This window comes from Erpetoichthys calabaricus, chromosome 1 (assembly GCF_900747795.2).
Source record: "Erpetoichthys calabaricus chromosome 1, fErpCal1.3, whole genome shotgun sequence".
Classification (NCBI taxonomy): domain Eukaryota; kingdom Metazoa; phylum Chordata; class Cladistia; order Polypteriformes; family Polypteridae; genus Erpetoichthys; species Erpetoichthys calabaricus.
In genome coordinates, this window is record NC_041394.2 from 200,635,617 (window position 1) to 200,652,363 (window position 16,747).

The window sequence follows — 16,747 nt, forward strand, 5'->3', positions numbered from 1 at the left end:
TTCTGGTTGGACTGCAGCCCTGAACTGGATTAAAGAGAGCTGAGAACATATGAATGTCATGTACTTAGGCTACACTGTGATTTAGTGGTAGAAATAAACAATACAAAACGGTTAAACATGACTGCATTATATTTAAAACATTGTTTATTTTCAGATTCTGCATGTACTTTGCAAATTGCAAATTGTAACTTCTGAATCTGTTGTAAAATGATGTGTGTGTGTGTGTGTGTGTGTGTGTGTGTGTATAAAATGTATCAGCTACAAATGTCTTTTTACACATTTGTGGTCCTTTAGGATATTTGCAACCTATTGTTTTTATCTTTATGTTTAAATACCAGCAAATTTCAATACTATATATATATATATATATATATATATATATATATATATATATATATATATATATATATATATATATGTATGCAATATGTTATTTTATAGCCTGTATATCTGAATGACTTTAATGCACTGAACTATTCATTCTAAAAGAAGCACTAAACGAATTACATTTAATGTTATAACTCACACTGCATGCATATATGTAGGACCTGTATATTAACAGAAACTATTTACTGAAAAATATATGTTTCTATTTCTGTAGATTCATTTTTGTTTTCTGTCCATTATTAAAAAAAAGCAATGCAGACTTACCTTGCATGATGTGAGCTGAAATGTCTTTAACACACTATAGAGGTGGTCAGATCCTTCTAAAGAAGAAGCTGATCTCTGAACTTCGTTGCTGTGCCTGTTACTAGCTCTAGGGATTAGCTTTGATTAACTAATAGCTGACAGATGCGTGCTGAGGGAGAGAAGGAGGAGCATGTTTTTGTGTAATGTGCTATCCCTCTTTTGCAGCAGAGAAGTGTCATAGGGCAAGAGGTATGAATATGAGGAAAGCTGAAAAAAGTTTTGGTACAAAAAAAAAGACTTGCAATGACAGGGAAGTTCTCAATTTAGGTTGAAATCAATGAAGTGCTGAGAGTGTTATCTTTTAGTTGCATGTAGTTGCTTTATAGCATTTGAAGGTTTTAAAGATCAGACATATTGTGGATTGCTTTGATGTTCTTGCATCTGCTGACCTCAGCCCTGTGTTTAAAATGCCTTAGTAATTACAATGTTTACAAAGTATATGGGAGTGTTAAAAGGAAGCCAAGTCCTTATCTAAAATGTTTTTCAACAAAAAGCTTAAATGGAGACTTCACATATACAGTATAATGGATATATGCCATCTAACCAGAAAAATTCAATGGGCAAATATTTAAGTGATTTTTTTGCCTTCTTTTTAATTCAGTTAACCTAAGTGAAAGCCAATCAGATTTTTTATAAAACAAGAACAGTATCATATGTCAGCATTCTGTCTGACACTATAAACCCAGAAATGCTGTTTAAATGTATTACTTTCACTCAGTGCAATAATTTATATGTTTAAATGCTTAGCAATTAAAACATCATTTTAATTTTACCTATTATCAATAAATCTCTTTAGATAGAAAAATATGAACAATAAATCATTTTAATGTTTGATTAAAAGAGAAAATTTCAGTAAAGATCCAAGCAAAAGTACATTTGTGCATTTACATTATAGTATGCCATACAATTCAATTAAGATTTAGTTTACTTTTATTAAGCCAGTTGCAAGTCCAGTGCACTATATACAGTAATAACAAATTTAATAGGAAAAATTAAATGCACCAAAACCAAACATATAAAAAGAGAAACATCAGGTAGTATGTATATTTATACTGTATATACACCCCCATAATTCACTGGGGTTACGTTCCTAGAGCACCCACGAATTGTGAAAAACCGCGCCTTTTGTATGTGGGTAAAAAATGCCTTTTAAATGCCTATTTTTATAGTTTAAACCCTAAATACAGTATGCCCCCAAAGCTCTTTAATTTCGTTGCAAACTCAGCTTAATACATTGCCTAAAAAATTACCTTAATACATTACCTAAAAGCAGAAGGTAAAATTAAACCCGTATACTGTACAGTACTGTACTGCTATGTCTCCCGCGGTGCTAGAATGTAAAATACCGATGTTACCGCTATACGTACTGTAATTCATGTAAGCATGTTTTCTTTGGTATGTGCTGTCATTTTGTTTGTTATAAGTAGAATAAATACATCCATCCATCCATCCAGTTTCCAACCCGCTGAATCCAAACAGGGTCACGGGGGTCTGCTAGAGCCAATCCCAGCCAACACAGGGCACAAGGCAGGGAACCAATCCCAGGCAGGGTGCCAACCCACCGCAGGACACACACAAACACACCCACACACCAAGCACACACTAGGGCCAATTCAGAATCGCCAATCCACCTAACCTGCATGTCTTTGGAGTGTGGGAGGAAACCGGAGCGCCCGGAGGAAACCCACGCAGACACGGGGAGAACATGCAAACTCCACGCAGGGAGGACCCGGGAATCGAACCCAGGTCCCCAGGTCTCCCAACTGCGAGGCAGCAGTGCTACCCACTGCGCCACCGTGCTGCCCAGAATAAATACATAATAATTTAATTTAATTAAAATACAGTAAAATGTACGGGTACTGACCAATGATGAATGATATTGATGATGATGATGAAGTAGCTGTGCAGTACGATGCAGAGGATTTAAAATTCCTTGGGTGGCACCTCTTCTTCAGGCACTTCAGGAGGAGTCGTATCTTTGGACGGGTCTTCTTCTGGTGGGGTTTCGTGCTTTTCTTTATTGGTTTCAGGAACATTGTGATGGGAAGTTGCTACATTGTCTCCTGTAGCGAACTGCTGGTACAATTTCCGTGCTTTCTCATGGATGATGTTACCGTCCAAGGGGATGTTCTTCTTCCTGCAGTCGGTGAGACTGCCAAGGCAGATTCCATCCTTACAATATTTTTATTCCTTATGGTCGTTACCTTTTTGGTACTATCACAGAAACTTACAGATACAGTACTCCAGATCGCTGCTTCGTTCTTCTTTATGTAGCGTGTGGTGCTTTCATTAATGCCATAGTGGCGCACTACTGCAGCATAACTTTTTAGTTCCTGGAGTAAATCCAGTAGTTCAACCTTCTCTTGGAGTATTTTAAACTTCGTCTGGCGCTTAGGCTCAGTGTAAGAAGCCTTAGAAGGTGCGGGGCGTTTTGCCGACATCTTGTGCGTTTAAGAATAGCAAAATGAATACAATAACAAAAAGGAAAGCACAAGGACACTCAGCTGGAGACGCATCACAGGGCAGCAGTAAGGAGAAATAAATAACGCTCTCAGATTGGCTACTTTTACCATCCCAAACCACGTTTCCCTCAGCGGTTGCTTTCTGTTCTCTCTACAGTACAGTATTGCCATGAAAAAGCCATAAAAAATTGCAGAGAATATGTGTGCTTCCCGCTAACAATTAATAGGTTCTAAGGAAAAATCCGCAAACGACTGAGTCCGCGAATCCTGAACCGTGACTTCACGGGGGTCTACTGTATATAATTAACGTATCCATACAAACTATAAGCCCAGATTTCCAATTTTGTAGGACAGTTACACTCTAATACATCTCATTCAGTATACAGATAGCTACATTTTCATTCATGTGAAATTAATTATGAGATATTCTGCATCTAGACATTGGACAGGATTGTGGTGTTGAGGTTAGTGTTAATTGTTCACAGCTTTTGGGAAATGGGGTACATTTCATAAACTGGTCACTGACAGCATGACATTTTTACATTCTCCCTCTGCCCACATGATTTTGCAGGCTCAAAAATATGTTAGGTGGTTTTGGATTTTGAAAATATCTGTTTGATACCAAATGAAGGTTTGCTGTAGAATTGTACAATTCATCATGAGTGTTTTGTTTAATGTCACCTTTTCAATTGCCATAAATAATTAAATTTGGACATACAGTCAAATGAATCTGTAGGGTATTGAAACCACATAAAACTCTTTAAAAATAAATTACATTGGGTATATTTTGCTCTTTGATAAACTGTTAATGGAGTCATTGTTTTAAAGAAGGAGCAGCATGGAAGTTCCAGTGGCAATGCTGCTGCCTCATAGTTTCAGATTCTTGTGTGGAAACCCTGGCTAAGGCACTAGTTGTGTGAAGATTGCACATTGTCGTTTCTCAACATACTATTTTTTCTGCATTCTCAGGTTTCTAAACACATCCCAAAAAGATGAAGGCTAGACTGATTTTAGCTTGACTGGTATCTCTAAATTTGTATAAATGAATGTCTAGCATTACATACAGCACAGGATAATTTCCTGCATTGTGCCTTTTGCTTGCAGGCTCTGACTCTTCTGAGCATTTGGAGTAAGTCACTTTAGAAAATGAATGATGGGTTAAAGGAATTTTACTAGTTCATTTTTTTTAGAAGCTGATTACTATCCAACTGTTACACTCTGTTGGATGTATTCATCATTAACATTTGTGAGGCGCCATCTATTGGAATGAATTTCATAATGGATGTGTAATAAAATGCATTTCATTTTGGCACATTACAAACATTAGCACCGCTGTTGAGAGTCCTGTAGCAAATGCCATATAACTGAAGCAGCAGATAAACTGACAGTGTAAGTAAAGTACATTTGAGTAGAAAACATAGAGGAAGAATAAAAGAATGATAGGAGGAGTACTAATCTCAATCATGTCCATGAAACATTGTGGTGATGTGTCATTAATGTAGCAAAATAAATGGCAGGAATAAATTGTGGAAATAAATGACAAATTGTATCAACATCTGTATAGAAGACATGTTGGATTGAAGTTAATCTATGATGAATTTGTTTATTTAGATTTAAACGCTAGACTGGTGATTCCCAACATGGGGTGCACGCCTCACTGGGGAGCAATTAGATTTTTTAGGGGGGCAATTTGAGAATTTAGGTATGTTAAACAATTTATAAAATGAAAAAAACAAATTCACTGTTAAAAATGATAGAAAAAAAACATTTTATTTTTATTTTTTGCAGAGACATTTATATATTTATATAAACATAGAAGGGATAGTGAAGAACCATTTCATTTATGATTTTACAACCAGCTTGGGTTTTTCTACATAGAAATAATTTTTACCATTAAAATAATATGAATTGTAACAGTGATTATAAAATTTTGCAATATAACAAAAATATAAAATTATCAAAATATTACAGAAAAAGCTGTCATTAAAGTTATTTTATATTTATGAATATCATGTCTCTTATTATACATTTTCAAAACTGTATTTGTTGTAGTTTCATCCATCCATCCATTTTCCAACCCGCTGAATCCGAACACAGGGTCACGGGGGTCTGCTGGAGCCAATCCCAGCCAACGCAGGGCACAAGGCAGGAAACAATCCTGGGCAGGGTGCCAACCCACCGCAGGACACACACAAACACACCCAGCACACACTAGGGCCAATTTAGAATCGCCAATCCACCTAACCTGCATGTCTTTGGACTGTGGGAGGAAACCGGAGGGCCCGGAGGAAACCCACGCAGACACGGGGAGAACATGCAAACTCCACGCAGGGAGGACCCGGGAAGCGAACCCGGGTCCCCAGGTCTCCCAACTGCGAGGCAGCAGCGCTACCCACTGCGCCACCGTGCCGCCCTTGTAGTTTCATATTACTTCATATTATATTATTTTTATTTAACAATTTCTTAGTGATTTCTTTGTCAGTACTTCAACTATCCTTTCCCTCTTTTGTTTCCATGTTCTTTGGAAGCTTGTTTAGACCAAATTAATGACATTTATGGGCTTCCTCCACATGAGTAGGAGTTCACTTTTTGAATAGGTAATAATAAGAATAAGGTATATGTTACAGTGGGGGACATCATGATTTTAGGGAGGCCTAGGTGGGGCATGGCCACAAAAAGGTTGGGAACCACTGCTCTAGACTCATAGTTCAAGGATTTATTGCTAGCCCAAAGAGGAGTGACTAGATACCAGTACTGTGTAGTGTGAGATATGAGGAAAGAATGATTCCATTCCATCTGAACTAGTGTGGTGCTGAGGTGTCACCCGTCACATGGCTGCACCCGGGCCCTAATCTGAGATCCTGAGGTGGTTTGTCATGTGGTGGGCGCAGCAATGCGCGGTATCAGCATGTGTTCCTAACCTCTCTTTTTGTTCTAGTATTTAGCATGGCATAATACATTGGACATGGTTATTGTTGTTACTTCACAGTTCTTGAGTGTTCGTATCCTAAAATGCACACTCTGTGGAATTTGCATGTTCTCCCAGGGTTCAAACATCTTGAAATTGGATGTATAGATAAACTGAATTAGTTTAATTATTGTCTGCTAAACAAATGAAACTTTTAGAAGCATATAGATATCAACCATTCAAAGTGCTGTCGACTCTTCATGTACAGTATAATATATGTCCAGATGAAATTGAAAAGCAACAAAACTGAGAGGGCTCTGCTTTTCTTTGTTTAGTGTTCAGTGACCTGTGGAAAGGGGATTAAGCATCGAGAGGTTGTTTGCATCAGCCAGGGTGAGCTACCTGCAAAGGAGGAAGATTGCAAACACCTGGCAAAACCTCGATCACACAAACCTTGCAGGTCGGGCAGGTGTCCCAGCTGGAAGGCTAATACATGGAAGGAGGTAGGAGTATTTTAAGATATGAAAAGCATGTTCTCTCCTGTATTTTCCATAGTGCAAATTCTACTAATATAATAAAACTGCTTGTAAGTGTTCTTGATGAAAGGTTTGTGTTTGCTACAGGTCCTTCCTGCTCACAGACTTGTGTCGCAATGTTCTGGAGAGTATAATAAATGGCTTAGCCTGGTGAGCTAAAGGAAGAACCCTTTAGCTGAGCATATTTTAGTCAGACTTCTTCAGTGCAGGGTGACCTGTTCAGTACAACAAGCCCACTACTTAACTGCAACAATATGCTTTCTTCTTAATAATATGAAAAAAAGTAATGTATTATATCAAATGGTGATTTTGAATTTGCAGAGGAAATTAAGCATTGTTGTTTTAAGAGGGAACCAGTCCTCTAGCTGATAGGAAGAAAGTTATTGATTTTGAGGATTATGATATTTTGAAAAACACATTTCTATACTAACTATACAGAAATGCTTGTACAAATCTGCTCAAACTGTACACATTCTTTGAGTATTGTTTGTCTTAAATTCTGAAACAATTTTTCTCCTATATGATTTTATATACTATACAGGACCAAAACTAGTTTCCCTACGAAAGGCAAGCTCCCCATGCTTCCCATGTATATCAATATTCAATGCCCTATATTGCATCAGCCCTGTTCACTCTAGTGGACAAATCAAAGCTAATCTGAAATTCCGGAAGAACATTGTTACACTAATGAAGAAGATTATTTAGTGATTAAGAGCTCAATTGAATCAAAAGCTAGCAGATACTGTAGAGCTTCAGGCCAAGGTTTACTGACTCTTGACCTAAAGAATCTATAGCCTATTTAAATGGCATTGATAAACCTTTCCTTTGGCGATCCTTCTTCCCACAGCAGTTAAGCAATGCTAAAGCAGCAGCATTTCTTCAAATGTATTTTTGCAGTGGGCATCTGGAGTTAAGTAGTCAAATATGTGCTGTCCGTGTTCTGTATGTGAATACTTACTCACATGTTCTTTGTAACCAGCAATTCTGTGCTTTTGCACATTCCAAGGAGGGGGATGGTAGGATGCTAGAAGCTTTTCTGCTCTTATGTTATGATCTCTGAAAGTAACCTCTTCAAGTGGTGGGTACATTTGTATAATTCAGAAAAAGACCTATTATAGCCTTTTGTCAGGTTATCGACTGCTGTCTCAACTGTCAACAGTTGTGCATGCATATGGTGTGGGTGCTTTTAAAGCTGTGTGAACGAGACAACTCTCAAAGATTTTGTAATAGTCCTAGATCTTCATTATAGGGGTAGGAGGATTAAAAGAGTGCACCAAATGCATGACTGAAAGGTTGAACAGCAGATCTCAAAAAATGTACTGGTTGTCAAAAATCAGTCTTTCTTTAAAAACTGTACTAATTTAAGCAACTATAAAATCAGTATGTACATGTACTGTACATGCAAATGTGCTGTACAACAAGTACAAGGTATTTGCTTGACCATAATATATTACTTTTTATAGTGTCTTGGCCAAGCATTTTTTGAAAAACAAGAACTTCTACATTTTATTTTAGTATGGTAAAGTCTAAAAGAGAGAAACTGGAGCAGCCTTTAAGATTAGAGACAATCAAGGAACAGTGGAGCAGGCTTAGAAACATTTTACATATAGTGCAGGAAATGTTATTCTCAAAATATAGTAGTGGTAATAATTTTTACCAGTGCACATCAGTCATATTGTGTTAATTTAGAGTCAATAGTCAGCCTGATTCATGTGTCTTTGAGATACGAGAGGAAGGCAGAAAAAATCCAGGCAGACATGGAAAGATAATGCAAAGCATAAATATGTTCAGATAAGGAAGACAGAGATTTAGAGATTATATAATTATACTTTTTAGCCCTGGTGCCATAAAGTGACAGATACAGTATATTGTATGTTAATTATTAGCACATACAAGTGAGAATTTGGAGGTACTTGTAGGAGTTCTGGGTGGCATTATGAACTCCTGAGGCTGTACTGCTAGAATTTCGTCTGGTAGACCTAGATATTCCTGTTCCCGCCCAGCATCAAAAATCATACTTGTGCGGGTCAGAAAGGCAGTCCTCTCCGTTATGCTTTTAATATATTGCACCAGGAATATTTAGTCACCTCTGGTGACTGGTGGGAATATACTTAAACTTATCACATCACATATTTAATCAACAAAAATAACATACAGTATAGACCTGTAAAAATACATATAAACCAGGTTCATAAAACCTGACTGTTGATATGGACGGTTTTATAATAAGTCATTTGTGTTGTTTGCTATTTAAATATGCATCAATATCAATAGGGAAGGAGGAACTGAACTAGATTTAAGAATATCATAATGGTGCAATTGTCTTTTAAGTGTACCTGAGGGCTAGGGTAGTGTCTGCCAACTATACTGGAATGCTTATTTTGGCCAAAAATGTGGCCTGAGCTTTAAGGCAGCAGTGCTAACCTCTGCACCACCATGAATTTAATAACAAAAGATGCAAAAGGACCAATGATCATAAACAAAATACAACAATTCGTCATTAGCTAGCAAGAAGTTTAAAATATATATATATATATATATATATATATATATATATATATATATATATTTGCAGCTGGAGATCCACAAAGGGAGAAAAAATGAATCACGTATCATAAAGTAGTTTTTATTCCTGAGCTTTCAACCCCTACCAGGGGTCTTCATCAGAGGATAATGCTTAGACTTACAAGAATCAAAGGCAGTATGTTCGTGGGGAGGGGGGGGTTCTGGGTTGTATAGTTTATTTATTATGTACATGTTCTTCTTAAGTTAGCATATGCTGGATTTATGTCCAAGTGTCTGTTGATGGCGTTTTCATTTGATAGCCAAGACTCGGCCAACTCTCTGGCACTTTTAGTACTGGCCTTAAATTTTACTTTTACATTGTCCCAGTTGAATGTATGTCCTGTTGATTTAGTATGTGCATAGATCAATGATAGTGAGTCCTTTCTTCTGATGGCGGTGCGATGTTCCTGTACACGTGTTGAGATTCTTTTTGAAGTTTGTCCTATGTATACCGCTGTGCAAGAATTGCATGGGATACTATAAACTGCGTTTCGTGTTTCTGCTGTCGATTTCTTGTTTTTGGCATTAAAGAGGACTGTGTGCAGATTGTTCGTGGGTTTGTGTGCTATTCTGACGCCCCACTTGGTCAGGATGCACGCTGTACCTTCTGAGACCTTGTGGTGATAAGGGGAGTGCGTGCCAGGTGGGGTGGGGGTTCTGATTTAAGTCGATTGTTTGCTGAGTTATTTGGCGTCTTCTGTGTAAGCTCCATATATATATGGTTGAAATAGTTTTTACTGTCAAATAATGCAAAGAGTACGTGTCACATGTTTTGCCCTAATTCTGGGCTCATCAGGCGTACACACTCACTGCACCCCCCTCTCGGGGAATCAAACCTCGGACGTCAGCGCTAGAGGCGAAGCCTCTAACGTTGCGCCACAGTGTGTGGTTCGTTCATTTGACAGCATGTAGATCAGGGTTATATATTACATTAACAAAGTTCCAGTCTTTGGGGCATTGGTTGGCTCTGTACTCTGAATTGGCATTTCCCTTTCTGAATTCCAGAGTTCAGTAGTAAATGTGTGTGTACCAATGCATACTGGCACACCCACATAGCCTGTGGTGCCATCCCAGTTACTACCTAATATAGCTACATAAGGAAGAGCATAACATACTTAAGCCAGCGGTGAACACACGACATACAATTAATCTCGGCAAAACAACAAATTATTTTCATAAAATTCTCATTTAGCCAGCTAACACATCACTCAAATGAAAATACTGAGTTTTTTTTTTTTATAATTTTTTTTTAACATGTGGAATGTAAATATAGCAGGAATACCAGTTAGGAAATGATGTCATGTATAAAGTATGACGTAGAGTATGCGTAAAGTACGCCTGTAGTGTTATCCCCATCCAACATCCAATTTTTTAACTGTTTCTACAATAAAATATTTTTACTTAATTTGTTATTTTATGTGCCCAGCTAAGTGCAATGTGTTGTTTTGCTTTTCACTAATAAATCCTGAAAGTTTTTTTATTACTTAAAAATGTGTGCAAACTTTTAAAATGAAAGTAAATGCAAACAATGTATTAAATTATTTTTTACTTTCCCTCAAGGCTGTAATAGGTTATCTTTCGTTTTTGGGGGTAGGGCAATTAAGACATGCTCTTGGCATGCAGAGCTGATGGGCCAGTAGTACAAGCAAAAAAGATTCAGACACCACTTGGCATAGCCTTGGTAGTTATAGTACTCAAAAAATGTGTGGTGGTTCTACTGTTGAAGGTGGCCTGTTCATGAATTACCTCCAGCTAGATGTTATTGAGGAAGTTTTTGTGCACGAGGTGTGTTGCTGGGCAGAGAGCTAAAACAAATTGAGAAGCTAAAACTAGTGTTTTCTCATTCCAGAAAATGTTATTTTCTGCTGTTTCCATCACTATATATTTTCAATAGATGCACTTTACATAATGTATACAGTGCATATGTTCTTTGTGCATCACTGTGAAGAATAATAAAATGCTCGTAGATATTCTTTGCATAACACCTAGCCCTCATTTCCTTTAAACTTGCGCTGAGCACCTTAGTAGGTCTGGGTCCAGGGTTCTTAATTCTCTTCTTGGCATTACTGTCATTATATCTCACATTCATTGGTTCCTATAGCTTCATTTAACAGAAAACACTATAAAATTAATCTTTCTTTTTATGACATTGCCTCTGTTAGTTGAAATATTACAAGTAGAATGCAGTTTTACCCTAACAAAATAAAATCTCACCCTTTTTCCTACAAATGCATTCAGTACTCAAACCCCTTCTCATTCACTAGTTAACTTACATAATATTTAAATGACAGAAACCACTCTCCATTAGGTTCTTAACCCAATGTTCACCTTACTTAGTCAAATAAACGTATATACATGATATGTACATGAGCACCATTGATTATTCAGTAATATTCAATTTAACCAAAGATAAACAGCATAATTATGTACAGTATATATATATATATATGTATATATATATCTATATATATATATATATATATATATATATATATAACATGTTAATATATTAATATAAAAATTAAACTTAAATGTTAACAGATGTCATTGTATGTATTTTTTATAAGTGCTCAGTCACCTGTGGTGTGGGAGTTCAAAAGCGAGACGTCTTCTGCAGAATAAAGAAAGTTGGACAAGTTTCTGAAGCACTATGCAATCCTTTCACTCGACCTGCAATTGAACAGCAGTGTCACTCTTCAGATTGTTCATACTTTCAGTGGATTACCAAAGAGTGGCAAGATGTAAGTAAACATGTCTCCATACAACATATGGTACAAATCTTTGAAAATGTAAACTGCTTCTTACACTATGTGTGAACAAATACACTGTTTATTTTAGCAATGGTTAATCATTTAATCTTGTTGTTTAAGAGATTATCTCAGTTATAATTAGCATAGATATTCTTTTTCTGTATTGTTTTCAGGCATTAAAATAAATATCTGATTAGTTTGAGACCAAATTGGAGTGGGTCACATATCATCTGGTATATTTCTCTGCCCTCGTTCAAGTATAAAAAATGACACCCCAAAGCACTACAGTGGCCAGTGTTGGATATAATTATACTTCTCTCTTTATCTCTGATTTTGTCCCTTGATATAAATTCATATACTGTACTTATTATTTACCCTTTATTCATTGTCCTTATCTCCTTTAAACATCCAAAAGAGTAAAGCTGATGTTTTTTGTGTTTCAGTGTGCAGTTGCCTGTGGTGAGGGGGTGAAGACTAGAAAAGTAATCTGTGTTGATCTGGTTATGAATCAGGTGACTGACAGCCACTGCAGCTCTTTGCCAAAGCCACCTTCCTCACAGAGATGCAAGGCTGTGCCTTGTGAATATGCATGGATTACAGGAGACTGGTCACAGGTACTAAATCTTTTTCTTTCCTGTTTTATTGCTTGGAAATTTGTTTTTTAAACAACATGAAGCAATGCTTGAAACTACATAGTTAATTTTGTATGAACTAACTTAGGTATGCTGTTAATGTAAATATGCAATTCAGGAATTTGGGAAAAAGTTTATTATAATAAAGTCATCTTGATTGCACAGTGGTTAGTTCTGCTACCTCACTGATCCAGTGTTCTGGATTTAGATGTCATGCATGGTTATTATCTGTTTGGAGTTTGAATATTCTTCTCATGTCAGCTTGGGTTTTTCTCATGGTGCTCCATTGAGCCAGCCACATCAGAAAGATGGGTGTCTTAGGTTAGAAGTGTTGGTGTGTCCATGTGTGAGCCCAGAGATTATTCAGGGCTGTTTCCTGGCTTTCAGTCAGCATTGTCTGAATATCTCCCCATGAAACTGAATTGGATTGAGTCAGTTTGAGAAAGTTTGTGCCATTATAGTATAGTCACAGCAAAAACTGATTTCTTTTCTCTGCACTGTTTTTTTTTTAATCATTTGTTTACTTTTTTATTAATTTATTTGTATGAATATGAATTTACTATGTCATATTCACATTTTCACTTTGGTTATTCACTTCATCCTAATTAGGTACTACATACCTGTAGACCTGAACCACAGATATGGCAAACATTTTACAGTTTGTAGATAGATAGATAGATAGATAGATAGATAGATAGATAGATAGATAGATAGATAGATAGATAGATAGATAGATAGATAGATAGATAGATACTTTATTAATCCCAATGGGAAATTCACATTATCCAGCAGCAGCATACTGATACAATAAATAATATTAAATTAAAGATTGATAATAATGCAGGTGAAAAACAGACAATAACATTGTATAATATTAAATGTTAACGTTTACTCCCCGGGTGGAACTGAAGAGTCACATAGTTTGGGGGAGGAACGATCTCCTCAATCTGTCAGTGGAGCAGGACAGTGACAGCAGTCTGTATATATTATATATATTATAATGAAAACCTCACATGATTGAAATGTTCTAGCAACGGTAAACTATAAATGTTCTGTCCTAATATGAAAAATTCCTATCCTGTGCTTTATAACTTTATTTCATCATACTAATAATGTATGTATGCATATCTGCATAAATGTGGCAATGATTAGTGCTGCTGTCTCAAAACACCAGGCACTGGGTTCAAATTCCTGGGCCTGTTATTGTCTGTGTGAAGGGGTGTATTCTCACCATGTCCTTGAGCATTTTTATTTATTTGTTTGTGCTGCTCTGGTTTCATTCCACTTTATAAAGATGTGCATTTAAGGTTATTTTGTGAAATGTATATTTTCTTGGTAAGAATTCTTATGTGAGAATAACCTGCGATTGACTGTTCAGATCTAGTCGTGGCTATTTGTTGTGATTTTGGTGTTTCCAGGATAGAATTTGCAAATATCAGGTTCAGCAAATAGATTGATACATGAAAATATTAACAATTAGCATGTTTTTGATTGGTCTCTCTACTTCCTGATTTTAATATTATCTAGACAAAGTAAATTCAGTAATGTTTCTAATGTTAAATATTGTACTGTAGATATAATTCTTTCCTGTATAATATTTTATTGTATGGCTTTACCAAGGAAAGCTAATGCATGTTGAATAGGCAATATGTATACAATACTGCCTAGCGATAATACAAAAAGACAATTGTATTTTTCATAAACCTGTCAAGGTAATGAATGTGATGCATGATGCTTCTCTTGCTGCCACATTCTTTCCCTAGTTCTGTCTTGTGGAGAGTTGTTCTTCTGTTTGTTTTCAGTGCTCTGCAAGTTGTGGTCAGGGAGTCCAACAAAGGATGGTGTCATGTTCTGAAGCACACACCACTGTGGACCATTATTCATACGACTTGCAGCTGTCTTCTTATTCGAAATGCCCTGGACCTGCTCCACCTAATACACAGGAATGCAACCTTCAGAAATGTGTCACTTCTGCCACTTGGGAAATAGGACAATGGAGCAAGGTAATGCTAAATGGCAGCTGTTTTATAAAAAAAAAATCCTCCAAGGATTTGCAACATTCTGTTAACATAATCTAATAGTTCTTTTACTAACTTTACTTTCATTCATTTTGAATTTTTTTTAATAGTTCATCACATAAGTAATTTAACCATATTGTTTATCACACTAAATAAAACATAAATGTTGAAAATATTTTAAAATAAGTGGTGGCATTATAGTGAACTAAGCATCAAGATAAATAGGGTAAATAGTGACTGTAGTCATAAGGAGTAGTCCCTGTTTGGCATATCAGCCAGATGAACTCATTTCATGTGTTTTTTTTTGTTTCTCTTTTGGTTTTGACACATTCTTGTGTCTATCCATCCATTATCCAACCCGCTGAATCCGAACACAGGGTCACAGGGGTCTGCTGGAGCCAATCCCAGCCAACACAGGGCACAAGGCAGGAACCAATCCCGGGCAGGGTGCCAACACACCGCAGGACACACACAAACACACCCACACACCAAGCACACACTAGGGCCAATTTAGAATCGCCAATCCACCTAACCTGCATGTCTTTGGACTGTGGGAGGAAACCGGAGTGCCCGGAGGAAACCCATGCAGACACGGGGAGAACATGCAAACTCCATGCAGGGAGGACCCGGGAAGTGAACCCAGGTCCCCAGGTGTCCCAACTGCGAGGCAGCAGCGCTACCCACTGTGCTGCCCTTCTTGTGTCTATTTTTTACATTTTCTCTTTGTACCTGATCTCTCATTTGTTATATTCATAATGATCTAAAAGAAAAGTTCATTCAGACAGGATAATTAACTGTGTAGGAGATGAGCAAACTTTTTTGAGATTTTTTTTCAACAGAATTGTCAGGAACAGCTAAGTGTCTGATACACAGAGGGTCATAAGATCTTTTGCTAAAAGCCAAAATGCTTTTATTGTTTCTTTTAATTGAGTGAGTGCAAAGTCTTTGTTAATTGTTGTTATATGCGGTTTTAGGGCCCATTCACACTAGAGTGCTATAAATTTCCAGTGTTTGTTTACGCAATGTTTCAAGTTTTTAAATTCCGTTTTACCAGTGTTTTTCAGTTTTGTGTAGTTTGTAGGCTTTTTCCAAGTCTTTTCCAGTATTTTCTTCAAATGTGTTCAAAGAACTGTTTTGTAGGGAAAATACGACTGACATCATTTCCATTTAACATTTATTGTGAGGTGTTTTAGCTTCGTGCAGTTAGGAGACACGGGTTCGCTTCCCGGGTCCTCCTTGCGTGGAGTTTGCATGTTCACCCTATATCTGCGTGGGTTTCCTCCCACAGTCTAAAGACATGCAGGTTAGGTGCATTGGCAATTCTAAATTGTCCCTAGTGTGTGTTTGGTGTGTCTGTGTGTGTGTGTGCCCTGTGGTGGGTTGGTGCCCTGCCCAGGATTTGCTCCTGCCTTGCTCCCTTTGTTGGCTGGGATTGGCTCCAGCAGACCCCCGTGACCCTGTGTTAGCATATAGCAGGATGGATAATGGATGAATGGATGGAGATGATTATTGTGTCTCCAGAGTGTCACCTATGAGTTTAATGCTTGTTAATCATAGCAATCACAGCACTGAAGAGAAGATGTCATTAGCATCATGAGTACAGATATTGGGTTCATCCTATTCTGCAGCAAAGGTTGTTTAGAGGACAATTATGGACTCTACAAAGAACTCAGGCAGCATCCTGAAAAATTCTGGGATTGCACACGGGTATTTGATATAGATTATGGTTATTGATATAGATGTTTTGAAACAGTTTGAACTGGTGGCACAGCAGACATTGTTCATATTGGGAGCTTGGGTTGGGGATGTAAAAAGTGAAGGAATTTTATATACTTCACAGCACTTGAAGCATTAAATCTATTTTCTTAATTCAGTGGTATTACTGACACATTTCTGGTAATAAGTGTTAAAATAGGTAGTCATCTAAATGTCAACTAATCAATAGTGGATTGATCCACACTTACTAATACCTATCAAACCAGAAATGAACCATGCAAACCCCATAGAGTGGTGGTCTGAGTCTGGAACGATAGCTCTGCACTACCATTCTGTCTATATGTTAAAACATCTGTACTAAACTTAGTAAATGTAAACTTGATTAGAGCTAAATGTATACCTGTAACTTTTGATCAGTTTTTGTCACTTGATTGCGAACTTCATGTGTACTTTATCTCTCCCACAACAGA

At 37.0% G+C, this 16,747-nt stretch overlaps 1 protein-coding gene across 2 annotated transcripts in view; it reads left to right on the forward strand.

The window, feature by feature from the left end:
* The window catches only part of LOC114658728 (A disintegrin and metalloproteinase with thrombospondin motifs 20-like), a 403,005-nt gene that overhangs the window by 340,505 nt on the left and 45,753 nt on the right, over nucleotides 1-16,747 (forward strand). The window contains exons 29-32 of one of the 2 annotated variants that reach the window (XM_028810774.2): nucleotides 6,396-6,563; nucleotides 11,729-11,902; nucleotides 12,355-12,525; nucleotides 14,346-14,546. In XM_028810774.2, the coding sequence (XP_028666607.2) occupies nucleotides 6,396-6,563; nucleotides 11,729-11,902; nucleotides 12,355-12,525; nucleotides 14,346-14,546 (714 nt within the window). The remainder of the gene's footprint in view (nucleotides 1-6,395; nucleotides 6,564-11,728; nucleotides 11,903-12,354; nucleotides 12,526-14,345; nucleotides 14,547-16,747) is intronic. The other variant, XM_051919511.1, reaches the window with a different exon arrangement.